We start from the raw sequence: 25239 nt of genomic DNA on the forward strand, positions 1-25239 counted from the left end.
ACTGCACTGCACGAAGCGGGAGGAAGTGCGGACGGTGGTGATCGATGCCGACGAGATAAAGAAAGCAGTCACTGCCCGCACGTTATCAGTGATTGAACGTGCACGAAACCCCATCTACCCACCTACACGAGAGCTGCCCGACTACTGGCAGGTCCGCTGGTCTACCAACCACGGGCATCGTGACGGATCACCTGTCCTACTCACTATCGCGTACTCACTCGCACTTTGTTCACTTTTGTTGTGATCCCCTCCCTTCCTCCGCTACTTTAACAACATGTCGCACAAGACCAACACCTGACCCAGTCGACACTTACTATGCACTAACTATGAATAAAACTGCATTCTTTGATACCATTACATAATTCCGTTTAAAATCACCGTTTCAATGCACCACATAGAGTAAAATAACTTTTGGGGTAGGTAAACAATAAATCTACGTTATGTTCTTGGAATTTACAAACAACAAACGGGGCAAAAGAACGAGAAACCGCTACGACTAGTGTTGGGTCAACTTGCTCTTTGTCATGAGTTGAGTGGGCTATACCGCTCCCAAAAGTGAACGGATTGAGCGAGGTACCTCGCAACACGTATCAAATTCCAACTTTTTTCAAACTCTGTGTCCCAAATAAGTTTAAATAAGGCTACCATTCATATGGTTTCTGACCAACATGAGCGGATCTTTTTTACATTTTGCATTCACAAGCTCGAGTGTTTTCATTGCTTAAATTATGTATCGGTTCGTTGCGTTTCTTTTTGAAGAGATATCCAAATTCAAAATAAAATCGTTGCACTAAAGTATCTATTTTCGCTCAGGTGCCACTTTCTGCCTCAAACTTCGAAAAAAACTTGCAACATTTTCGTTGGGAGCCTCGTCGTTCTATTTGGTGAACTCTGCTCTGGAGCCCGCGTTCAATGAGGTGAGCTGAGCGAGTGGAGTAACTCTCCCGCTCACCTCACAACACTAGCAGCGATGGAATTTGCTGCGCATCCAAAACAAGCAACAACGAAAGTGGGAAAGAGAAAGCTATGATTTTTTTAACGAGCCAAAACAGCTAGTGAGAAAGAGAAAGTCTTCGTTGTGGTATTGGACTGTCAAAACATAAATGTGTCAAAGAGAAAACTTTCGGTCAGAAATTTATTTGTTTTCTTTTCTTTATTTAGAGAAATGTAAAATAAAATCTTATCATACCGAAGATATAGAATTGAAAAATAGTCATGCGGAATTGGTGCGTCGTTTGAATACTCTTGAGAACTATGCCATAATTTCAAATTGCATGAAATATGGTTTTATGGCAAGTATTGAAATGTTTCATATGAAATTCGTTTTCAATTGTTTGGTCGGGGCCGATTTTTTAAATTGCCTTTTGCTTCACCTGGAGGAATTCTTCATATCAAATATCAATTAAAATGAGCAACAAACAGATGATTTATTTCTTTCAGATACGGACAATTAAAAAACAAATAGTATCTCTAAATCGTAATAATATTTAATAGATCCGTTAGAACTAGTTTTCTCATTTCTCCAAATAATTCATCTAACAAAACAAATCTCACAACGTTATCTTAATTGAAATACCGCTCTACACTTTCTCGACAGAGGACTACCGTTACATGAAATGCAAAATTGTTGATTACTTATGTTTTATTACTATCACTTCCATGGTTCAGTCGATAAAAGAATTGTACGGCAAATGTAGCAGACGATTCTGGTGTTATCATGCTGGAATAAAGAAAATAAATCGAACAACATTACCTCCTACATCTACCTATGAATCTGAGTAGTCTCTACCTACCCATAGGCTCCCGCTTGCCGAACTTGCTCCAAAAGGTAACCTTGCACTTGGTGCGCTTTCCGTTGGCTTTGTTGAAGATCGAGCACGTGTCAAACGGTGGGCAGTACAGGTGCAGGGATACAGCGACATCTGTGTGGCTTGGATTTTCCACGCGGTGCAATCCCAGCGTGTCGTTGATGTAGCAAACGCCGTTCGTCTCCAGCGTGCTGCGGGACAACTCCTCCAGTTCATCCCCGTTGTACTCGATCTCTTCATCGGCAGTCTGCCCCTTGCCGATGTCCGCGCCATTGTCATCGTTCACCGTCGCATCCTTTGGCCAAGCGAAGCGCGTCTCCATCAGCTGCCCCTTCAACATCTTCATGAAGCAATGCGAGTCGGCATGGTCGTGGATGGCGGACGCATGCCCCTCGTTCCAACACAGAATCATCAGGTTGTACTTGCCATTTCCGGCGTCCACCAGATTTCTCGTGTAGCTGCAAGATGGTTAACCATATGTATGCTGTTGAACATTTACCACTTCACACACGCACGCTAGTTATCATCAAATATGCAAACTTGCTGGAAATTTTCACCATCTCATCGTGTTGTGAGATAAACCAATCCAATATATAGACAGGACAATCAACTGTTATCTAGGAATCGGAAAATTTGTGTTTCATCTTTCCCACATGTACAAATTTAAATGGTGAACAAATCATGCTTTCATTGGCGCAGTTATTGTTTGTGATAAGCGAAACTAAACTTTGACTAAATGAAGCTCTACAACAGCTGATTCCAAAGCCAAGAGACCTGATTGGTTGATAAGACGGAAGACCCATTTACCGAAAAGAAAACATATCCCATGGAGACCTTTATCCTTCGATAGGATCATGTCTCAATAACTCCAATAAACCTCATCGTAAGAAGAAAAAAAGAGATTACTGCTATAAATTATCGCAAATCTAATCAGGCCTCCAGGAGTGTCGCGTTGTCTTTAATCGACCCTGTTATCTGAGTTTGTGATCCTCCTTTGAGATATTTGTATCCAAGAGCAACGTGTCCGCATACCATAAGTACTTACCGGTAACGGTCGAATTTTGCGAATTTGCGCCACTCGGACGGATTCGACTGGTAGCTCAGCATCAGATGGTTGACGTACTCGATGTTGACATGGTCCGAGTCGAAGGTTTTGCGCAGTTCACCGATCAGGTCGGTCAGCGTCTCGCACTTCCGCGCATTCTTCAAGGGCTTGTCGATGCCGGTGAAGGTTTTCGTCAGCTCACGCAGATACTTTTCGCCGCGCTCGTCGCTGAGGTTGTCGTCGTGATGGCTGTTGTTGTTGTTAAGGTTGTTGTTTTCCACGATCGCCGCCGACGTCATTATGATTTTTATGTTCTTTCCCGCTGATAACGTAGGTTGAAAACGGCGCTCTTCCGATGTGCTGCGGCGGTCGAAGACAATAAAATATAAATGTTAAAAATACGTCGATTGTAGAACATCGATCCGATTACCGCGAACGCACACTTTGATGGGGGGAAGAAAAACGTAATCGCGTCTAGTGCAGCCTGTGCACAGTTTACCATTGTGGTAAATTTATCCCACAACATGTCAGCGTCTTAATTGTGCACACTTATTCGTAACCTATCATTACCGTGCCTCTGCAACCCTTTTACAGCCCCCGGTAAGTCCGCTTTGTACCCTTCGGTGTGTACCCTGAAGACTCAAGGGAGGAGTTAAGCCGGTTTTTTCATTTCTTTTTCCTTCTCTTTGACCATTATTTGGATGCAAACAGATAGATGTACCGCCCCGCCATGTACGGTAGGTTGAACAGCCTTTTAAAAGACATCGTAGTAGGCTGCCAGGTACCACAAATGCAGTTACTGCACCAGCGATCGTTAGGTAGGCCGTTGCTTGAGGTACTCCTAGCTGCTAAGGTAACCGCTAATGATGACGCACATATGCACACAGGATCCGTTCGACAAGGCAATAAAATCTAACCATTCGATTGGCAGGATTGCCTCATTTCATCGGACGGAATGACCATGAGGAGCCATTCTTGCATTGGCCGCCGAGCAGAAAAAGGGGAAGCGGACGGAAAACGTCACCCTCACGCCCGGCCAGAAACATCCTACATCGCAAATCGATCTTTATCAGTTTGTAATAACAATTTGTTCCGAGCCACGGTCATTCTCGTAAGACACCATACATGTGGACCATTTGGACGGGCAGTGCAAAAACGCAACAACATTGCAAGACATCGATCCACGGCATGATCTTTAAAGCCGTTGAAATCGTGTGCATCCTCGATCTGCGATGATTGATGTATTTTCAAACCTCAAATACAGCGCTTCCTTTTCTACTCCATAGATTTCGAAAACAGTTTTGATTTAAAATTCTGGAACTAGAAACCGTTTTACAACATGTGTGTGTTTCGGTTTCCATGATGGCTCGTGGTGAGCCGATTGCATTGTGCTGCACATCTGCTGCATTCCGTGGCTGCGGCCGACACAAATGGTCGACACTTTCACGCCGAGGAGCAAAGGCGAAAACAGAAAAACAACATCCCTCTCATCATGGGACACTCTTCACGTGGGTCTGGCTTGTGCTTTCCCAGGGCAGGGCAGTTTTCCCTTTTCTTTTTACATACTTGTACTCGGCATAAGGCTTGGGAAGGGGATGATAACGAACTCATCTCGGGAATTAAAAGCTTACCTCAGTAGAATCCTCTAGAAATCCCCCACCGACTTATCGCGCCCTCCGGTAGCTGGGTACTCTTGAAGAAACGCGTTCGAAAAGCTGGCACTTAAGTCACTTTGGGATGCTCAATGAGAAGTACTTTTTATTGTGAATCCTTTTCTTCAAGTGCTATTTACGCAGTCCCTGTCTGCAAGGCAATCTCAAGCGCACAAATTCCGATTTGTTTTTCCCGATGTGATCTCTTCGCGACTCTCGTTCAACGACTGAAGCCACATGCCCGGACGGTGGGGTAATTTAACGTCTCTCTCGTTTTGCACAACTCCAGATAGCCTCCGCGCCGCGCGTCCAGCTCTCGCGTGGCGCCTCCATCGGGGCCGCGCACTCGCGGTCGTTCCGTCTCGCTCGCCTTCCGAGCCGAGCCTCGCGCCGCACCTTTCGAGATCGCATCAGACGGTCCGCTTATCAGCGACTGACGACCGACGACGTCTCGCTGAAGCCCTTTGCAATCACCACCACCACCGAGGCAGGTTGGACGCACCTCCAGGTTGCGTCCAATCGCGTCCGTCGCACACGCCTCTGTGGTCGTGTGCGCCCGTCAGCGGCAACATCCCACTGGACGACGTCAACAACAAAAGGAAACTCCGCAGGGGATCTCGAGTCTATCGGCTCCTCGCGCGACCTTTTTTCGGGCCGGCCCGTTGTTGTGTCCGTACGTCCCTCGCGCCCCTCCCCCGATGCCCCATGTGTGTGCACGCGACCTCGCGAGCCACACATAGTTTACGACGCGCGGGTGACTCATGTGCAGTGGGCTCTTTAAATGTGCGCGCGGACGCACACCCTCACTGGCGTCTTGGCGGCGCATAGTCCACCCGCGAGGTCCTGTGCCTGTGTGCGAAGCTCAACCGAGATAAGCGAATTCACCTTCCCCCAGCACGCCTTCCGGTACGATCATTTTCTTCCCATTATGTTGCATGCATATTCTCTTGTGAAGGGAATCCTGATAGTGTAAACCATAACAAAAGTTTGGCTCGACCAGTTCGGTGATTCCGCCGAAAACCGGTTTGTCAAAACCGGCTATGTTTACTTTCTTGGAAATTCCTCGGTAGGGCATGCGAGTCCTAAGAACGACCGATCGAAAATCTGGGGAAATTAAAAGCATTCATCATATGACATCCATTTTGATAATGACACTATGCTTTTGTTGTAGGAATATGTCGAAAGTAAATGACGAAATTATTTATGACGTAAATGGCAAAAACCATTACACAATTTTCCTCCGAAGCCGAAATACCAGCCTTTGAAAAAATGTGTGGCGTGATCTTTGTATGCGATCGCTAAGGATTCAAAATTTACAATATCTAAATGATCATTTTTGAAAGACTTTCAAACGTAGCTTACTCTCGTTTGTGGTTCATTTTCCGATCGTTTTCCATCAAATAAAGGAAGAAGCGAACATCGTCGTTGTTGTCGACAAAATTAGCAGGAGACGCTGAAAAAAAAGAAACACACAGCACGCTGATTGACAGCACGTTGTCAGTCAATTGCACCGAACGGTTTTACTCTTCGCTTCCAGCTTCTCATTGTCTTGCCTCCTGAAAGTAAATGATAAATATGGAATATGCATCAGATGATAAACCACTTGACGCACTCTTGACGACAGCCGTATCGCTTAACCTTCCAAAAAAGAAAGTTGCATAGCGTATAGGTCATAAAACATTCTAAGCGACACAAACTTTTATGTGTTGCTTCGCGATTTGGTTAGGTAACACGTGCTATCATGCGCATAGCAAGCGTTCCCGGGGTTCTGTTGTTCAGCGAGGAAACTCTTCTATGAAGCTTATCTGGCGCTGGGAAGAAAACCGACTGAGCTTATCGGACGATTATCAAAAATGGTTCAAAAAGCGACCTCGGATTAAGCTTCACCCTTATTGTTGTTTTATTGTTATTTTTTTGGACGGAAGTTGTTGTTGTTTGTGACCTATTTGTGCGAAGCGTTTGAACAGATATTTCGCGCCATTGTATCATATGACCGTTGCCGCCTACCATTTACCACACATCAACCGGTTGGCGTAAGGTGTAATTGTGAGCCGGTGCTGCTAATTGCACGGGAACGTTATCAAAATCAAAACACCAGCCAATCAATTCGAAGGGGGAAATATTATTCCACGGAGCGCAAAAGATATGGTACTGAAGATGGGTGTCTTGTTTGTGGTTTGTTTATTTGAACATTTGCACGGCATTTGGAAAACCAAAGTCATCGTAGTCTATGAGTAAACAACATTAGAATTTTGCTTACAATCTTATTTGGATCCTTAAATTGCTTACGTGCGTTTACAATCAAACATATTTTACTAAATAATGGTCAATGGGAATAGTAAATAATAAATATTATTTATAGATGAAACTTTTAAATATAACAAATTTTATTTGAACTTGAAATTAACTTTACAAAATAATATTGTAAATGTTGATGTGGTATTGAACAAAATATTTCTCAAACGGATTCATTTTCATATCCTTTCAGTATGTATGTTCAGAATGTAAAACAGGATTCATTTTTAGAGGACCAGACCATCCTAACTGAAATAAGTAAATAGCTAAATAAAACAACGTCATAATATTCGAGATATTTCTTAAGCAGCATGTCTCTTCGATGGAGCATAAAAAAGAAACTCGCTATATTAAAATTGTATTTCTTTATTATTTACTTTGTAGGCTGAGTGCTTCGGTACATTCATTGTCATATAATTACGAGTTAAGATTGAATTCGTAGGCTAGCTTATCTTAAAAATGTTCCATTATGCATAAGTGGTATGTTACGAGGGTGAAATAATATGTTACGTTCAATCGCATCGGCGAACATGATTCTGAGCTTCACTTGCGGGAGGCTGGATTTAAAAGCATCATCATTATCGGTTACTTCGTTTCGTTTGCCGAAACGATTTTTCAATTTCAAACTGACGTAGGTCCGTACGCTCGAGAAAGTCTCGGCGCTCCAGGAACCCATCCTTTCCCTTATTGTGCGTTTGTAGCTCTTCCGCAATACCTTCGTTTTGCTTGAAACTAGTCCAATCGAGTTTCGTTTTCTCCAACGTGGTTAACTTATTTTTCTTATTTATTTGATTTAATACTGCTCCCAGACCACCGCCACTGCTACCACTTCTTCGTGGAAAGCTGGACACTGCAGACACTGCCGGCCTGCTGGTCGCTTTCTCGGCATCGGCAGGACTGTCGGATTTACTGCCTTCGTCCGATACAACTACCTGCTCGCCGGCAAACTCGAACAGCTGGGCCACTGTGGGTTTTTCCTTCTCTTGGGGTTTGGAATTTAATGTAGGGGACGGTTTGACGGTCTGTTTTGTTTTCAACTCCTCTTTCTTAGAACTAGTGCCACCGGAAATGCTGTTGCTTTTGCTGCTAGTTGAACTTTCTTTGGCGTTGGTGTCACCACCAAGAAAACTTGCCCATAGTGCATCTGTCCTTCGTTTCTCTTCCTCTTCGTCCAGTTCATCGACATTATTCTCGTTTGTTTCTTCAGCTGCCTTACTGGCAGCTTTTACTTTCTTTGCTCGTACTGTGCTGCCTTTACGCTTACGCTTAGTTCCTTTACTTTCTTCGTTATTTTCCGGAACCTCATCATCCTCCGAACCCGATTCACTTCCGGTATTGGATTCCTCTTTGTCTGGGCGGAAGTCCTCGTCACTAGCATCACTGTCGCTAGGGTAATCTTCTTGGTTCATGCCGGCAAACTAAAACGCATGAATGAATTATCAGAACAGTTGAGCACAATGATGAATGAAATTTCCTTCCAATAAGATTTTACACGAGCAACCTGCTTCGCATCTCCGATTCGGCATTCACTTGCTATTGCATACCTTTGTTATTAATGAAAAATTATGGCCCTGCAGCTGCTCACCGTTGCAATCTTTTTATTCGGCGTTTGGCAGTGGAAGGGTTTACAGGATTCCACCGGATTACGAGCTAACACTTGCAGGGGTTGATAAATCTAGAATCACCTCGATTAATCAGGACTACGAAGAAGCTAAGTTTGACAAAAAAAGTTGGTCGTTTGAGATTGACATCTGTCAACGTCGGAACGATTTGATCGAATATTTTTTACAGCGGCATTTAGTCGATTATCAATCGACTGTACAGTCAAGCATGAACAACCAGGAAGTAAGAAAACAGGTCAGTGTTTCTTTAAAATTACTATATATAATGTAGTTGAACAAGCTCATTCGTTTGAACGTCTAAAGTCTATTTGTTTTAAGTTCCTACTTCTTATCCACGATGAATCCCGATTTATTAAAAGCGATTCACATTCAACTAGGGATCGGAGTGATCCATACAATCCAGCTCCTACCTCGCCACACTAGTTTTCACATCCCAAAAACAAACCACTTTCCTGTCAGCGACGAGCAGAGTATTCAGGATTTTCGTTAGTTTGTCGATCAACCAACATATTTTGTCTGTTTTTAATTAAATCGTCAATGGCCTTTCGGTGACTCTGATACATTGCCCATTCTATTGCTTGCCGCGCCATCATTCACAGTACCGTAACAAAGTACTCCGCCTACATGACGTGCTGTTCGATGCCTTCGGTGTTTTGAGGAGATCCCTACATGTTTTTTTTCTGTTTGGCCTTCAAGGTGGTGAAAAATACACAGTGCAAAGGTCGCCAATACGATCTACGGTAAATCAAACCCCGTGTGCATGATCTGACGAGATATGCAGATTTACCCGAAGAAAATCAACTGCGAAGACGAGCTCACCGTCTAAAGCAAAAGAAACTAGTTTGGGGGTTCGAATGGATCGATTGGAAAGTGAAAGGTTTTAAAGCACGGATGAGTCTTTGGGTGGAGCAGTAGAAACAGCAACATTCATTGTTACCGGAGGTTTACGGGGAAGGGTATGTAATTAGTGCTCCATAAAGGCCAGTGTGTCGCAAGGAAGTGTAAAAAGAGCACTAAAACCCGACAAGGTAACAAAAGTGACTCCCGCCACTACTGCGCAAAACTACAAATTATTAGTGTGTGACCGTGCTATCCGTGATCGTCATCAAAGTTCCTCGCCAAGCGCCAACAAAAATAAGCTAGGGACATTAGAGAGCCCTATTCTCGTTCTTCCAATCCCGTTTACTAAAACCATCGTCGTGTTAGTCATCTGGCAATAATAAATGGAGCATTCAACGGATGACGCCTATGGAAGATACCGAAGCCGACCTACATACTGATACAAAGGTATAATTTGGTTATTAGGCCACCATAAATACTCCAATATTTCTGAGTGCATGCTAAAATTCTCCAAAGACTTGCACACTTGGATGAATTAGAAACTCCAGCACCTAGGTGTGTCGAATTGGTTGAAATATCAGAGCATGCTGTGCACTACTCCTTTGCATTTTCTGTGCCACCACCAAGTTCTAATTGCATTAAATAATGAAACTTCTATCATCCTCCATCCGTTTTTTTTCCAGAATCACACAATGGTGCACAGTGGTGCGTTACTATCGCACTATCTGCTGCGACCATTATCAGCAACAGCTTCTCACGTCGTTCCGGTCGCGTCATCTATTGCCGTACGGGACCATAACGGTAACAGTCTATCTTTGTTGACACCGTGGCTGAGGACAACTTCCGCGCCCATTCATTTGAAACCATCGGAGGGAGTGTCGTCGCGGACATCCCATTCGACGCTTAAGAAGCATACGTCAATTTCAATCGCCTCGGCAGAATATTCTCTACTAGACAATAGCACCGTAGCATTAGCACTACCCGGTGGAAGAGCCCGCAACGAACGTCAAATCTTAGGCCATCGATCGAGAGCGACAAAGAAAGCGGTGCGAGGAGAAAATAAGAAGTTCAGCGACCAGATTGTTGTTTCCATCGAACATCGTTCTTTGCACCTAATCCCTACCTATCGGTGCCATCGTGAATTGAGAAACCGGGCTGAGTGGTTGTAGATTTAGGATTGCTGAATTTGGTGGACGCTGCGAATTCATCACAGTGCAGTATAGTTTTGAATCTGTTTGTCGCTGCATGAAAGGAGGCAACTTTGCCCACTGTTTGATAGTTTCCGATAGTTTTCGTCTGGTCCTCGTCCTACGATGAATGTATCGTGATTGTACTGCAACGCACCGAATCGAAAAGAATCAAGCGAGAAAAAAATATCCAGCCACTAAGTCGCGCGTACCGCAAAGGATCGTACGGCCGAAGGTACCAAGCACACCAGCGATGTTGAATGGCCAGGAAGGTGGCCACTCCTCGGGGCTGGACACGATAGCGAATGTGATTGGCCTGCGGGGGGTCGGTACGTCCTCGCTTGCAACTTTCGTGGAGATGTGGTACCACATTTTCCTGTGGGCACTCTTCTCCTCCATCTTCGTGCACACGTGCGCCGCCGTGATCGCGTTCGTGACGCTGCGGAAGCACAAATTCGGGCGCTTTTTTTCCATCTTCATATTCGTGATGGGCGTCCTGTCGCCGGCGACCGGTGGCGTCGTCAGCAGTACCGTCATTGCCTTTGTACATCGAGCGTCCAGCTTCCAGATGTCCCCGATCGTCGCGATGATCTGGGGCGTCGGTCAGACGATCGTGTCCGCTTGCTTCGGGTTTACGCGCATTCTTGCGACGCTGTAGTTCTTACGCGCGCTGGCGGACACTTTCGACACCCTTTGTCCCTCTGCCCCCCAACGGTATCCAGTCCTTCGTATCTGTCACTCTCTGGCTTGGTTTGGCTGCGCTGCCGTTGCTGGAGAAAGTTCGCTCGGAAGACTGGTATTTTGCGAAGCCCATGGTGGTGCGATTGTGATATTGAGCGCAAGTGGTAGAGATAGTTTGCGGTAGGAAAAGAAAGAAAAGTACCCCTGTTAGTTTCGGTTAACTGCGTGAACAGAAGAAGGAAAATATCTAAACTAAATCAGAAATTGCTGTAGAAACGGTATCAGCACACATTAGGGAAAATTGAAGTAGGAAGGAAGGAAGGGAAACGATACACATCACAATACATCACCTGTTCGCAGTAGGTTAGGGCACGTCAAACCAAAAAAAACTGCCCTCATTCTTATTAGTTTGTGCCGAAGAGCTTAGGGGTAACATGAGCACGTCTGATAGGGAGAGAAACTGCGTTCTAAACAAGTGTTCCAGCCAAGGACGATTCGGATAAGGCAATTTTATTTTGGTTTTGTATTATTTCTTTATTTTCGAATATAAGCTAGGCAAAACAAAAGTAAACCCAATAAGAAACATTTACCATCCCGGGAGGAAACTGGGAGGCACAATCATTCATACTTAGAAAAACCAATAGGCATAGGTTAACGATGGTCGTAAGCTGTAAAAACAAGGAAAGGGAAACAAAGCAAACGTAAACTAATTTACCAAGTAACAAGGGACCGCATGACGCACGGGAAGTGAAGCGTCATGATTTTGTGGGGAAGGCTCGAGAGAGCGAGCCCAGCTATCGATAATCGTAGCCCGGTATCATCCATAAACAGGTATCGAAAGATAAGCCAATACAAAGCGGCAGAAAACATGTGATTTGCCAACGAAGGACGAAACTCGTGCGATAACATTGCGCCCGGAATCGCTGCGAGCGTTTAAGGACGACATAATCGCAAGGAATGGTATGTGTGTTCCATGTGTGTGCTTTCCATTTCAGCAGCTTCGAATAGAGCAAAACAATACTTAGTCACAATTATTAGTAATCTACGACAAGAGGAGAAAGAGCAGACAAAAAAAACGAATCGAGACATAGTGATCCAATATCTTAAGTCAAACATGCTAGATATACAATACTAAAGATATGCGAATGTTTTCCACCTGTCTGGTGGGAAGGGAGTATTTATTTGTCGGCTTCTTTTGTTTAATTTTTACGCGCCATACTTCCACCGTGGTGCAGCATTTTTTGTTATAGTTCGACTACCAATTGGAAAAAAGTTCTTCTCTACCAAAGATGAAACAAGTTGCATCACAAGCGAAGCATTTCTTACAGAGATCATATTTCGTTTTAAAAAGGACTAGGATTTTAACGAAATAAGACGTTATTTTTGAGTTCGGCCTCAATAATCCTCTTTTAGAACAGTTTAATGTGTTAACTTCTGGTTCGTCTAGCCACTTTCTGTTGTATTTCTTCTTTTTAGATCAATGTTTTATGTCGTAAAGCAACGGATATTTAAGTCTAGAGAGACGAAAACCCACGTTGTATAGTTTCGTTCGGTAGTTTTAGCTGAGAAAATGGGTTTGCAGGATAATTTCGGATTATGTATCGTAAAATGTTTTTTTATTGGATGCACTATGGTTTATTTCATTTTCCGTAGCTTTGGTAGACAGTACTAGTTTTTAAGTTTTAAGCGGTAACGATAGCAGCATAATGCGGGTGCAGGAGGGTAAAATATGAAAATAAACTGAATCAATTCAAAAACTCATGAAACTGATATCATAAGGTTTTCCTTCCGAACGGAAATTCATCGGCGATGTTTGAAAAAATAACATATCACTTGTTGAGTGCCATGTCTCCCGTTCCGCAGATGGCATCAGAAATCTTCATCAGGGCACTACGCTAATATAGTTATAGGCTATATTAAATACCAGTATGTATCTTTTGGAAAGTTAAGTCTTCGCTTGATTTTCGAAACCGGTTGATTTAGTACACTTTATGAACAAATTTTATCAAAAATGTTTTTAGTACAACTTTGTCGACAAAGAAACGTCAAGCGTTTCTATAAGTGGTGGGAAAATCAAATTCCTTAAGGAACTCGGATCAAATCCGGCGTTAAATCCGAATCTCTGAATTCCAATCCCTATCCGTCATATCATGCGTATGCATTATTTCTATGATTTGTTGAATTAATTTAATGATTTACTTAAAAAATCAGAAAAATACACTATCCTCTTCTCAGTAAATTGAAACAGCACGAGACTAAATGGCAGTCTTCTCTGGCTTTTCTTGAAAAATATGTAAGAAATGGCTAATTTAGTACAGGGACACAGCCTGCTGTCATTAGTTCTAAAAACTTTTTGTCCATTAACACGTTGCGTACCAAGCGTTTTAGCACAATTTTTAGTACAATTTTTCTAATTACAATTTGTTTATAATATTTGTTAAACCGATTGTTTTCGAAGGCCAAGCAAAAACGTAGCTTCCCAAAATATTTATATAAAATATTACAATAATTTTTATGTTGCATTTTCATTTATTTATAGGTCAAAAACTTTTTTGTACTAAAACTGCTGTCACCCATATTTGGGTGACGCGGTACGCAACGTGTTAAGTAAAATACAATAAATAAATTATACTAATATTAAAAACTAATTCTTTGGCTAGCTAAGTCTTTGCTTAGCCTTAGAAAACTGTCGGTTTTATACATTATATAAACAAATTTCATAAAAAAGTGTGCTAAAAACGCTTGGCAATGAACGTGTTAACACGTTCCGTACCGTGTCACCCAAATATGGGTGACAGCAGTTCTAGTTCTAAAAAGTGTTTGACCCATAAATAAATGAAAATGCAACATAAAAATTATTTTAATATTTTATATAATTTTTTTGGGAAGCTAAGTTTTTGCTTGGCCTTCGAAAACAATCGGTTTAACAAATATTATGAATAAATTGTAATTAAAAAAAATGTACTAAAAATTGTGCTAAAACGCTTGGTACGCAACGTGTTAAGGGAATTTTCTAATGAAATCAATGCGAATTGTTCGGGATGAACCTACCCCGTCTGTTGATCCAACCTAGCGAATCATATCTGATCCGAATCCGTCGGTTCCAATCCTTTAGGAACCGTCAAGGGACGAGTCTTCCGAATCCCGATATTGCCAACACTAGTATCTATCATCACTCACAAACAACGTGCTTCTCAAAAGATCAACACAGAACCACGCTGATTTTCTATAATCCCCAGAAAACCTTACCAAAATGTATCTTATGTACGATTTAAAAGAAAACGGCGAACGTGTCTACACATTGAAGGTATGAAACTAAAAACTTTTGCTGAGAATTTGTGTTTAACCGACTTCGCTTTTCACAGAAACACAACAACGCCGGCAGTCCCACACAATCGGCTCACCCGGCACGGTTCTCGCCAGAGGATAAGTACTCCCGCCATCGCATCATCATCAAGAAGCGCTTTGGGCTGTTGCTGACACAAAAGCCAGAACCGATTTACTGATCATTCGGATGTAACGGAATTCCATGTCATTATTAAGAAATATACTTTACCGACCTTGAACTATGGTGAACTAAATTTGCTTGTTTTCTTTTTCTTTAGATACAAATTGATTACTTAAGTTTCCTACTCAATCCTACGGTGTAGTCATACAGTTTCGCATTTGTAAACTCGCCACGCATATCAAGTACGTAGAAGAGAGCCCGATTCTTGATCTTTATAGGAACAGTGACGCGGGCTGCCTCCCGGGACTCCTGTGCTGAGACATATTTCAGCGGAACGTCCATTATTCGGTTCGTTCCGAAGGGTGCATAAGTAACTACGCTCACTTCGCTTCCACCCTTTCGCAGCACCAAATAGCGCACGGAACGTAGCGTGAACATCCAGGATGCAAACAAAACACCGTAACCTGCGTGGAACAGAAAAAGTTAATTTAATGTAAAGTTTTCGTTGTTGTCGTTATTGTTAATATCCATCCATACCTATGCAGAAGCACATTATAGCGATACTGTTGCGATACTTGTTTTCTCCTAGATTGATTCGCTTATACCATGGCAAACTCTCAGTACTTGTTTCGTCAACAGGGGCATCTTTAAGCGTAGTGTATGAGAAATGGCACAGATAACCCCAGAAAAGAAACTGCGAAACAGCAAAAATGTTCAGTACTTTGAAAAATCGTGGATTTTCGTATTTGAACAACATCACATCCTTGGGAACTTTGGTATTTATATCGTAAACGCGTGTTGCAGTTTGTGTCGAATGCAACCGGCATGTCGAACGGGCCGAATTTGTGACTGTCGAACGGGCCGAACTCTTCGGAACAGAGCGTAAAATAGAAGAAATCGGTGTACTGCAAGATTTTCCCAACGATCCAAATAATCTCAGGATCATTTTTTATTCTTTTTAAACAATTTCACTCAAAACAACTGAATAAACAATTACCTAACCGCATTTGAGGATTCGGTACGGTTTGTTTTTGTTTTGATTTATCCGTCAGAACGCTGCACCATGGGTGCGCTGCAGTAGCCAATTGGTCAAAAATATTCTATCTGAGTCATTTTGAACAGTGCAACATCGATTGTCTGAGGTCGGACTATCCGTGGTACTGACAAATGTGTAACTATCTTGAACTTTTCACGACATTGATTGGTAAAAATTGTTGCTACAGGAATTACTTTGGGCCCAAACAAGTTAATTTGACAAATTTCAACATTTTAAAATCAAACTACGTAATTTTTAATTAAAGTTGTGTATAAAGTAATTTAACTTTTTTAAATGTAATAATTAATATTGATATGTTTTGTGTATATTCCTTCTAAACTAAACTCTTTCCTACAAACGAATATCTGACATGCATTTGTTTGAAGGCCCGGTTACCCGTGGAATTAGATTATCCGGGGTACTCCGGGTCTCAAACACCTTGCATAATCGACGTTATACTGTACCTTGCCGCATAGTCCCACGTAAAGTGGGGTTAAGTTTTTCTTTATTTAAAGTGTGTTAAAGTGTGCATGCGCTTACTTATTGCAGGAGCATTTTTGTAAGTGAACATATTGAACATTTGTGTAGAAGTATAAAGTTTTTAAACTGTTCATGAATAAAAAACAACAAAGTTTAACTTCAAAACGAAAGTAGAAAAATAATCAATTTTACATCAACTGCGCATGTGTTGGTTTTGCTAACACGACAAGAGAAACAACAAACAAAACAACAGAGAACCGTGTAGAGTCCAATTTAACAATAAAACTTATCGAAACCACATCAAAAACAGTATTTTGCGCTAAACATTATTGTTTTTAGAACGATAGAGATGTGAAATTATTTCTAAGGGGTTATTAATTATTATAACTATGGGAGATTAACTCGGCCATTCGTACTTTCGGGCTTTGCTTTTGCGATCGATTGTGATAAAACCCACGGGTGACAGCTGAATCTGCTTACCTTTGATTATATCCCGGCTTTTTACATGAGCAGTTGTCAAACTTCGTGCCGCGTTCGGATGATCATACGAAACATGTGACGCTGAAAAAATATCCAAAAATATCGCTAGTGTTAGTGCAACCAGTGAGGAGTGCAGACGTGTTTTACATTGCGTTACTTCGTGATTGGAATTAAACTAATTTGGTGAGTAGTATACCTCTTCATTATTTATGTCACTTAACTATTTGTTTGTTTTTGCATGCTTATTAACATGTTTTATATGTTTATAAATTTCATAGTACTTTTGAAGTCGGTTATAGTTTGCTTTCGTATTAAGGATTAATAATATTATTACTACATACAAACAAATCCCCATGGCGGAGAGATTTCTTTTTTGATTACTGTAAACAGTATTGCCTAACGCTGATAACAACAACAGCAATAGCACCCACATCTGACGATTGAATGTTCGTCCACGGCATAAGGTTGTTTTCTCAATCTGATTCTGCGTTATCGAGATTGAGTTGCTTGTACTACACAAGATTTGCTAATACAATTTCCAGTTATACAGTACAGTAGTACTTATGGCATTATATAGATATTATTTTCTCATTAATGTTGTCTCGCATTCGATTTGATTGTCGAATCTTGTTAAAACTAAGTAATAATGCGTATATGAGCAACTTATATGACCTAGATCGCTAAACTAATACAAGACGCTATCGGTTTTCCGACAGCTATACGAAGAGCGTATATGATGTACATTTACCATCAAGCAATGCCTCGTTCAGCGTTGCTCATGCGATACATTTGATAGTGTGCGTGAGGTTGCTAAAAATGGCTGGGAGGAGCGTTCCTAAAGGCATTGAGCAGAGCTTACATCAGTTTTGTAGGCAATCCAATATGGATATTCACCAAAGTCTCAACTTTATCCATTATCCGATCAAAACTCCGGCTCTTCTAGATCAGGCGAACAATCTGATAGATCGGCTATAGTTTTTCAATTCATTTATTAAACTCTATGTGCTTGTAAAAAATCGACTAATGGAATATGATAATGCAAAATTTATGTATGTAACAAGCCCTAAGTTGTATGATATAATAATATTCTATTAACATTACATTCTCCACAAGAGAAGTAGTTTGTCGAGCCAGGACACAATATTAGCACGCATAGTATTTAAGAAAGAGCGAGAGAGTGAGAGATATGCAGAGTTAGAGGAAGAGAGCGAGATGAAACCAGAGTAAAGGTAAAATTCTGAGTTATTTTAGGCATAAAAACCATGTAAAGCATTCTGCTCATGGCAATGACATGGAAACATGCGTATTTAACCAATTGTGGCTAATGATAGGACAAACAATCTTGTACAAGTACATGCAATGCATTTTTCAGTAACATTTATTGATAGTTCTCAGAATCAAATTAGACAGAAAGTCTTAATAGACTAAATATACCATTGAATAGAAATGTTACTTTTGTACCATTCCATTTTTTTATTTGCTCATTTCACGTATCGTTAAAAAAAATCCGCTTAGTTTGAGACTGAGTCTGTAGTGGTTTTTCTCAAACCGAATATAATATATCTTATTGAAATGTAGTAGTGACAACATACTACGTTGTTCCAAATTGTATATTATTCTTCTCCGCCGGATTAAATTCTTGAAATATAATTTTTAACGAAACTTTTGCTTATTAAGCAAGTTCTGCAGATTTGATATGAAACTAAATTCTGATGCGAAAAGTTTACATTACGGTCGTTTTTTCCTCGATGACTCGCAGAACTGATTACCCCATGCGAATTTGACGATAAATGGGAGCGTCGAATATCGCAATATCGATGAGGTAAGCTAAGCGCAGGATAGGACAAGATTGAGGTTAGAAGGTTCTGATCTTTATTAAACATGAGCATTCTATTTCCAATGGCTTTGCTTTATATTGTCTTTTCATTGTGATATTTTATATTGACCTTGTATATACCGATAGTATTATACAATGTCTCATACTATATTGTATTTTTATAAGTTATTAGTTGTATATATTGTATTATAAGTCGTGCAAATATCAATCGAAACTATTGTTTTCTTTAACCTTTCTTTATTGTTCATCGTTTGCAAAGGTATTCACCACTTGAGGTGGATTTCTATTGGTGGAGGTGGAGCACTTCATATTTGACGATAGTTTTGTAAGTAGTAGTAACTTTTTGTCTCATTTTATATTGCTAACTTACTCTGGTACAGTGTATGGTATGCATGTCGATAAACTACTATTGTTTATACAGAGAATATCGAAGAATTTATTTATAGTATACTGTAACTGAAAAAAATGTTTTCATTTAAAATAGATCCATCAAAATTGGGAAAAATAATTTCTTTTATAGCTTTGAATTTCGCACAAAACATTTCGATCGAACTTGCATGAATACATTCTATTGGTTCTCATACGTAAAGTACTATGTGTGTGAGCAGCAGTTGCTAGGACTCCAACACAGGTTCAACCGCCTGCTTGAGTTGGTGTAGGGAGGTGAGAGCACACTACTACACCCTCAAAACCTTGCCGCCTTTTTTCTTTTTAGCAGTGTAGGTTTCCAAGGAAACTGAGAACTGTCAAAAAGTGGTTTTGTGTGTTTTGTTAATCGCATCGTAAGCGCGTTGATACTTTTTCACGAACGGCCATTATTTACTAGTTTATGTTTTATTCATCTTTTACATTCCGAAGCTATTTAAACATGGGTAAGAATTGAAACAGATTGTTTACATTCAACTGCCCTGAATGGGATTCCTTTTTGTCCAGTGCCGTTGCACAATTTCCGACGGCATAACCCTTAGCTCTTATTCGTGTTTAATGCTGATTTATTGCTCCTGCTGAACCCAAAACAAACTGATTTCTTTTTAAATTTTCGATTGCAGCGAATGAAGTAAACCATCCCACGTAGGATGGAAGTGGATAAGCCAGTTGTGTCGAATGTTGATAACGAAAAAATGCCCGTAGCAACTACCGACAACGTACTGCCCGAGTCCCCAGACAAATCTCCTGAGATGGAAAACGATGAATTGCCAGCACTTGTTATTAGCGACAGTGAAGGAGACGAGCCATCAGCGAACCCGACGGAAAAGATCACGCTCAGCACTAGTGACCGGGAGAATGAAGTGAATATTTCCGGTATAACGCCTCTGGATGCCAGTGTCATGGACGGGGTAACTAAGGATTCCAGTAGTCCAGAGATTGAAAGCGTGGAAAAACCATCATTTGTATCGAAAAATGAATCAAAACAATCAGAAAATATGGTGGTGGATGTGAAACAACAACCATCGTGTATCTATGAGAACATCGATTTGACCGGAGCTTCCAGCGCTGATGATTCGGGAGTGAGTGATGAAGGCACAGAGAAAATGGTTAAACGTACAGAAGAATGTGTAGAAAAAGTCGTTAAAGATTCTGCCAGTTTAACGGCGCAAGAGCTTTTGCAGTCCTTGCTAGGGGACAGGGAAGATGATTATCGTCTAAAGGGCTTTGGAGACGAAACAGCGGACCCAAAAGGCGAATGCAGTGATATGATAAAACTAAATGATGAATCTTTAGAACAAAATAGTGATCAGAACACTGCAGTGGAACCAACACTCGATCAAGAGAAGCAAGTGTCGTGTAGTTCAGAAAATGATCCTGCCGAACCCATTCAAGATAAAATCACAACAATTAATGAGAAAAGTGAGGAGAATTCAGATCCTATTTTAAATCCTAAGGAGGACAACACACTAGAAGGCCCTGTTCTTGTAGAAAATGAAGCAAAGCAACAAAGTTCCGAAGAAATAACAAGCGTTAATGAAGAAGCAAGCGGCCACCCAGATGTAGATAAAACAGTGGCTTGCGATACGCAAGTTTCTAGGAGTGCAAAAGAAACTAATAATGAAGATGACGATGATGACGTCATATGTCTATTAGAAGAGATGGCAGAAGAAGATCAACATGACAGCAACTCTCTAAGCAATGAAGATAGTGCTAGTCTACCGACGGATGGTGCCGTTGTGGCAAGCAAGCAGAGTGATGGCACCACCACATCTGATGCTACTGTGGAAGGTAGAGAAACTGAGGAAGATTCTATCGATGAACCGCCACCAAAACGACCCCGATCGTCTGAAAGTCATGACCAAGATAATGTTGCAGCTATGAAGCGTTTAGCTTGTGAAAACAATGCTACCAGCGACCCGGTGACGATCCAAACGCATTCTTCTGAAAATTGTGACAATGGTAATGATAAACCAGATGCTGCTGAATCCTCTAAAACGGACGACAACAGCGAAACCATGATGGATCAGGAGGAATCTCAAAACCTTAATCGCAGTAGGCCATCGTCAAGCATGGGAGAACCTGCTAAATGTCCTATCGATGTGAATACCACGGAAACCATATTTCTAACGAGCCACTTTGAAACGACGGCAACATTAGTAGGCGCTGAAACTGGCGATACGGTTGGTGGACGATCTACCGTGGTCCCATCGCTCAGTTCTGAGGTACTTGTAATAGACGACGATGACGACGACGACGACGTTGGCAACGTTGGTGCAACCAAAATAATTAATTCTACAAAGGATTCTATACTTGCCTCACCAGACATAGAGGTTGGAGAAAAGCGTCCAAGGGAGGATTTAGAATCCGAAAGTACTAAAAAGCCCAAAATGGCCAACGAGTCTACAGATACTTTAGACAATCTTGTTAAGGAGGATGATGTGGCGCAAAAGCCCCCGGACGTGAAGCCACTTGCTATGGAATTCATGAAGATGTTCGGCAAGCCGCTACCCAAGATGTCTCGTGACGATTTAGAAGAGTTCGTCATGCTAAAGGTTTGTGAGGCAGTGGTCTATAAGTCGCAATTGGGCGAGGAACGTAAGCGCTTGGATAAGTTGGAGACAGTTATGCTAAAATATCGACAACGGTTGAAGGATATGCACAAGCAATACTGTGATCTACTAGTGGTCCACGAACGAGCGGTTCAGGATCTGCAAAAGAGAGCCAACCGGTTTGTGGTTCCCGTGAAAATAACGCGTGCCGTTGGTTTGCAGGTCGGCGCATCACAATTTCCGCTTTTGGGAAAGCCTACCGCTATGGACCAGACTTGTGAAGATGTCAAAACAAAAAATTGTATTGCTGAGCTGTCTGTTATTCCGGCTAAGGGAAATACTACATCACCAGAATCCAGTACAAAAGACACTACTGGTGGAGCGCCCTGGAACGGGGCCCAACTAACGTCCATTGGCCAACGAATGTCAACTTCAACGGCAGGCGGTATCCATCCTACACCGAATGTGATACGCCCATCGGTACCGATGAATGTAACCTATATGCACAATGCAACTGCCAGTGAAGTTACGATAAAGCCACCAGATCCAAGCAAACCAGCCCTTGGTAGTATTGTGAATGGATTACCTGGGAGTAGTTATCCGTCTGGTACTTCCGTCTCCTCCAGTGGTAGCAGCACCGGTAGCGTTTCACCCGGGTCTATGACTGCCCGTAAAAAGACTCTCCATAAAATTACGCCGAAGAGGCCACCGCTATCTGCAGTGCAACAGGAGGAACAGGAGAAGATGGCGAGGCAGCAAGCGGAACAAATGCTACAGGACATTCACAGCCAGCAGGCACGAATAGCAAAAATAGCTGCGTAAGTAATCACTTTCGTTGATCCTACTCAATAGACGGGTAACAATGAATAAGTTAGTGGCGGATCGCATTGGATTAAATCTAGTTAGCTTACCTTGTATCTGAATGATCTAGTTTCCTTGTATTAGTGATGAGCCAATGTCGCCAACTTTTCGCATTGAATATCCTTTGCAATAGAGTGAAATAATTGGTTTCCTCAATTCAACGCCAGTTTTCTTTCTGGATTCCTCCATTTCGCAATAAAATTGAAAACTTCAAGGAAGTTACGGGTCAAACTGAACCTTGTATGTCGTAATTACCTAAGCCTACTTGACCAGTTTCAAGAAATTCCCAGAGAAACTAAACTCTTTTGTGAGTTCTTAATATGGTGTTTAATCAGATAATGGCTTAAAGCTCAGCCAATTTGGCCAATTCAAATCTCGTTAGAAGCTTATTTGGAGCATTAATCATATAATAAGTTCCTCTATTATATGATTGTAGAATACAATGAAACAGCTACGATGAGAATTAACCAAGTAAATTGGTGTTAAACGAGTAAATCAACACTTGACCTTCTCTTTTTGGAGCAACTTATTCCGAACACTTCCTCAAGTTCACATTTTTTTCCCATCTCAATTCTTTTTTTATGACACAAAAAGCGAAGTTTGAAAAACTAGAAATAACGTTTTGCCAATATATCTTTTAAATTAATTTAATAAAATCGGCAGTATATGATTCCATGAATGTTAGTGGTTTGTTTTGCGTTCATCGTTAAGTAAAGTAGGAATTTTTTTTATTTATTGCAGCGGTTCTAAAGTGAGTGGAGGGAATTCTGCGACCGGAATAAGACCTACTGCACCTGATGTACGAACAACGGTTGTATCCAGAACGAACGTAACCCTGTTTCGTCCGGCGATGCTATCGTCACTTATGCCGGCCGCACAACCAATGGCTGGTATGCATAACGTACGAGCGTCATCCAGCAAGACCCTCACTTTTACAAACTCGGTTGCACCGACCGCACCACAGTCCCAACCCGGGTCACCATCGGCGGTAACCAATTCGTTGATAGATTTAACGGACGAGGAAGAGCCACGTGGCCCCATCGGTACTAGTGTCCCCCTTAGCAACGCGATCGAGAAAAAACACTCAAATCAAAATGGAATGCTAGAAAAACAGCAGGGGTCCGCCGAAATGATAGCTACTAATCAGATGGTGAAATTGGCCCAAGCTGCGCAGACGAAGGGGAAACTGCCATATCGGTTGCTGAACGGCAATGGTACGATACAGCCGATCGCTACCGGATCTACTCATACACAAGGAATGCTCCTTCCCAACAATGTGGGATTTCGAGCGCACTTGGGGAAAAAACCCAATGGGCTTAGAATGCCATTGGGAATTTCACCAACGACTCATGGACAGATACGACATTCGGGTCCTTTTCCTGGTAAGTGATAATGCAGCCTTCTATACAGCCTCACATGGTGGTTGGTGCATGAATTTACTATAATGATTCTCGATTGCAGACAACTCGTTGATGATGAAGCCTCGGCCCCCACTACGAGTCCCAGTACATCCGGCACCACTCCCGAAACCTGGGCCACAGAGTTGTCACCCGTCCTGGAAACAATTACCGCCACAGCCAGTGATTCGTATCAATAATGTTTCGACCGGGATCGTAATATCGTGGACGATGCCAGATCTATCGGAAATGCACGCGGAGATCGATATCTACCAAATTTATGCCTACCAGGAATCGACAGCCATCCCATCTTCGTCCGCATGGCGTCACGTGGGTGATGTGAAAGCGTTGCCGCTTCCTATGGCCGTGACGTTGACACATTTTAGCGAAGGTCAGCGTTACCACTTTGCTGTCAGAGCTATCGACGAGCACAAGCGGATCGGGTTCTTTAGTGATCCCCGAACATGGAACGACGTGAATGTTTCGCAGTAGGAAATTAATTCACACTAGTACAGTAAGTTGAGCTGATAATACCAGTTTTAAATAACGGTTTGTGGCAAATATTCTACTTAAATATGTTACTTTAATTTCAATGTTTGCTCAGCTATTTATATTGTAATTCTTCTTTACTAACACATGAACTAATCGTTATGAAATAGGTGATCTAAATGTTTATATTCGTCTAAACTTGAAAGAAAAAAAAAATAAATAAAGCAAAAGAACAGCACAAAGAATTTCCAACATCTTAGCAAATTGCAAGAAAAAGTATATTTTTATGTGTAAAATATGGAAGTAAAACAATAACTGAACTCTATTTACGTGTATGCCATGCTGCTCTGTTGTTTTGTATCGCTGATGATTTGTTAGATTCAGGACATCTGTATATAAAGTTAGTTATGCTAGAACTTTACCCTTATATACTGAATAACGTTCCTTTCGTCAGTCAGGTGATTTTTCCCATGAATCCATTTTTTCTTACTATCAAATTTGATAACAGATTTGTTCGAAAAATATGTGTCCGATGGGAACGCATGCTTGTCTATGGTCTAAAAAGTGCGTTTTGACTTGAGTACATTGAACAACGGTATCGAATGCTAATTTAAGGGAATTGTTTTAACGAGGTTGCCAGCTTTGGAAATCGACAAGAAATTAATAAACTATAGCACATGATAAGAACTAAACACCTGATTTCTATGTTTGCTGAATGATTTGGTTCGTTGTAAAATTACTCTCAAAAGTGAAGATACAATCTCGATACCCACTGTAGAGTTTAGTAGTCTAATAAGTGTAACTTTGTAGACCGCCAATGTTGCCATGCCATAGATCGTTTTCATTATGAAGCTGAAACCTTGCGCTTGTTAGTTGCTTACAGGAAAGTACCAAATTTGACGGCGAAAAATTCTTTACAAGTGTGTTTTTAGTTCCTCTTCAACAAGTTTTTGAAATATTAGAATAAAATGCTCAATAACTAAGTTAGTCAGCATCAAACGTGGGAACCGCCGTTTTATCTTCACTTTTAGGTGTAAATGCACGGATTCCTTTATCTAAATATTGCATTTTCTTTCAACAGAATATAATCTTTAACCAAAATC

At 41.5% G+C, this 25239-nt stretch overlaps 7 protein-coding genes across 7 annotated transcripts; 4 read left to right on the plus strand and 3 right to left on the minus strand.

The window, feature by feature from the left end:
- Positions 1-1626: 1626 nt before the first annotated feature.
- On the minus strand, positions 1627-3152 carry LOC131265540 (cysteine dioxygenase type 1). Its single transcript, XM_058267823.1, has 3 exons — positions 2854-3152; positions 1794-2266; positions 1627-1720 (listed from the first exon to the last, which is right to left on the minus strand). The coding sequence occupies exons 1-3, from the start codon at positions 3150-3152 to the stop codon at positions 1716-1718; spliced, it is 777 nt and encodes a 258-aa protein (XP_058123806.1). The 3' UTR covers positions 1627-1715.
- A 3908-nt stretch (positions 3153-7060) lies between these two features.
- LOC131263442 (craniofacial development protein 1) lies at positions 7061-8514 on the minus strand. The gene is made up of 2 exons (XM_058265643.1): positions 8345-8514; positions 7061-8218 (listed from the first exon to the last, which is right to left on the minus strand). Exon 2 carries the CDS (start codon positions 8207-8209, stop codon positions 7379-7381), a length of 831 nt encoding a protein of 276 aa, XP_058121626.1. The 5' UTR covers positions 8210-8218; positions 8345-8514; the 3' UTR covers positions 7061-7378.
- A 386-nt stretch (positions 8515-8900) lies between these two features.
- Positions 8901-10443, plus strand: LOC131267183 (uncharacterized). The gene is made up of 2 exons (XM_058269978.1): positions 8901-9709; positions 9946-10443. The coding sequence occupies exons 1-2, from the start codon at positions 9662-9664 to the stop codon at positions 10429-10431; spliced, it is 534 nt and encodes a 177-aa protein (XP_058125961.1). The 5' UTR covers positions 8901-9661; the 3' UTR covers positions 10432-10443.
- A 136-nt stretch (positions 10444-10579) lies between these two features.
- Positions 10580-12754, plus strand: LOC131263948 (transmembrane protein 170B). Its single transcript, XM_058266234.1, has one exon. The coding sequence runs from the start codon at positions 10580-10582 to the stop codon at positions 11105-11107; it is 528 nt and encodes a 175-aa protein (XP_058122217.1). The 3' UTR covers positions 11108-12754.
- Positions 12755-14295: 1541 nt separating this feature from the next.
- LOC131263220 (H/ACA ribonucleoprotein complex subunit 3) lies at positions 14296-14705 on the plus strand. Its single transcript, XM_058265387.1, has 2 exons — positions 14296-14437; positions 14496-14705. The coding sequence occupies exons 1-2, from the start codon at positions 14384-14386 to the stop codon at positions 14634-14636; spliced, it is 195 nt and encodes a 64-aa protein (XP_058121370.1). The 5' UTR covers positions 14296-14383; the 3' UTR covers positions 14637-14705.
- LOC131263219 (transmembrane protein 223) lies at positions 14667-15557 on the minus strand. The gene is made up of 2 exons (XM_058265386.1): positions 15116-15557; positions 14667-15042 (listed from the first exon to the last, which is right to left on the minus strand). The coding sequence occupies exons 1-2, from the start codon at positions 15522-15524 to the stop codon at positions 14747-14749; spliced, it is 705 nt and encodes a 234-aa protein (XP_058121369.1). The 5' UTR covers positions 15525-15557; the 3' UTR covers positions 14667-14746.
- A 3641-nt stretch (positions 15558-19198) lies between these two features.
- Positions 19199-24822, plus strand: LOC131267442 (activating transcription factor 7-interacting protein 1). Its single transcript, XM_058270322.1, has 4 exons — positions 19199-19283; positions 19461-22207; positions 22992-23632; positions 23712-24822. The coding sequence occupies exons 2-4, from the start codon at positions 19488-19490 to the stop codon at positions 24137-24139; spliced, it is 3789 nt and encodes a 1262-aa protein (XP_058126305.1). The 5' UTR covers positions 19199-19283; positions 19461-19487; the 3' UTR covers positions 24140-24822.
- Positions 24823-25239: the final 417 nt, after the last annotated feature.

The sequence above is a fragment of the Anopheles coustani genome, chromosome 2, assembly GCF_943734705.1.
Source record: "Anopheles coustani chromosome 2, idAnoCousDA_361_x.2, whole genome shotgun sequence".
Taxonomy (NCBI): domain Eukaryota; kingdom Metazoa; phylum Arthropoda; class Insecta; order Diptera; family Culicidae; genus Anopheles; species Anopheles coustani.

Excerpts from the sequence above, each read along its gene's own strand:
- LOC131263220 (XM_058265387.1), top strand. The coding sequence starts at position 14,384 with ATGTATCTTATGTACGATTTAAAAGAAAACGGCGAACGTGTCTACACA. Across the intron at positions 14,438-14,495 it reads AACGTGTCTACACATTGAAG|AAACACAACAACGCCGGCAG; the intron begins GTATGAAACTAA and ends CGCTTTTCACAG.
- LOC131263219 (XM_058265386.1), bottom strand. The coding sequence starts at position 15,524 with ATGATCCTGAGATTATTTGGATCGTTGGGAAAATCTTGCAGTACACCG. Across the intron at positions 15,043-15,115 it reads TATAATGTGCTTCTGCATAG|GTTACGGTGTTTTGTTTGCA; the intron begins GTATGGATGGAT and ends TGTTCCACGCAG.
- LOC131267442 (XM_058270322.1), top strand. The coding sequence starts at position 19,488 with ATGGAAGTGGATAAGCCAGTTGTGTCGAATGTTGATAACGAAAAAATG. Across the intron at positions 22,208-22,991 it reads CGAATAGCAAAAATAGCTGC|CGGTTCTAAAGTGAGTGGAG; the intron begins GTAAGTAATCAC and ends TATTTATTGCAG. Across the intron at positions 23,633-23,711 it reads ACATTCGGGTCCTTTTCCTG|ACAACTCGTTGATGATGAAG; the intron begins GTAAGTGATAAT and ends TCTCGATTGCAG.
- LOC131267183 (XM_058269978.1), top strand. The coding sequence starts at position 9,662 with ATGACGCCTATGGAAGATACCGAAGCCGACCTACATACTGATACAAAG. Across the intron at positions 9,710-9,945 it reads ACCTACATACTGATACAAAG|AATCACACAATGGTGCACAG; the intron begins GTATAATTTGGT and ends TTTTTTTTCCAG.
- LOC131263442 (XM_058265643.1), bottom strand. The coding sequence starts at position 8,209 with ATGAACCAAGAAGATTACCCTAGCGACAGTGATGCTAGTGACGAGGAC.
- LOC131265540 (XM_058267823.1), bottom strand. The coding sequence starts at position 3,152 with ATGACGTCGGCGGCGATCGTGGAAAACAACAACCTTAACAACAACAAC. Across the intron at positions 2,267-2,853 it reads GCAAAATTCGACCGTTACCG|CTACACGAGAAATCTGGTGG; the intron begins GTAAGTACTTAT and ends ACCATCTTGCAG.
- LOC131263948 (XM_058266234.1), top strand. The coding sequence starts at position 10,580 with ATGTATCGTGATTGTACTGCAACGCACCGAATCGAAAAGAATCAAGCG.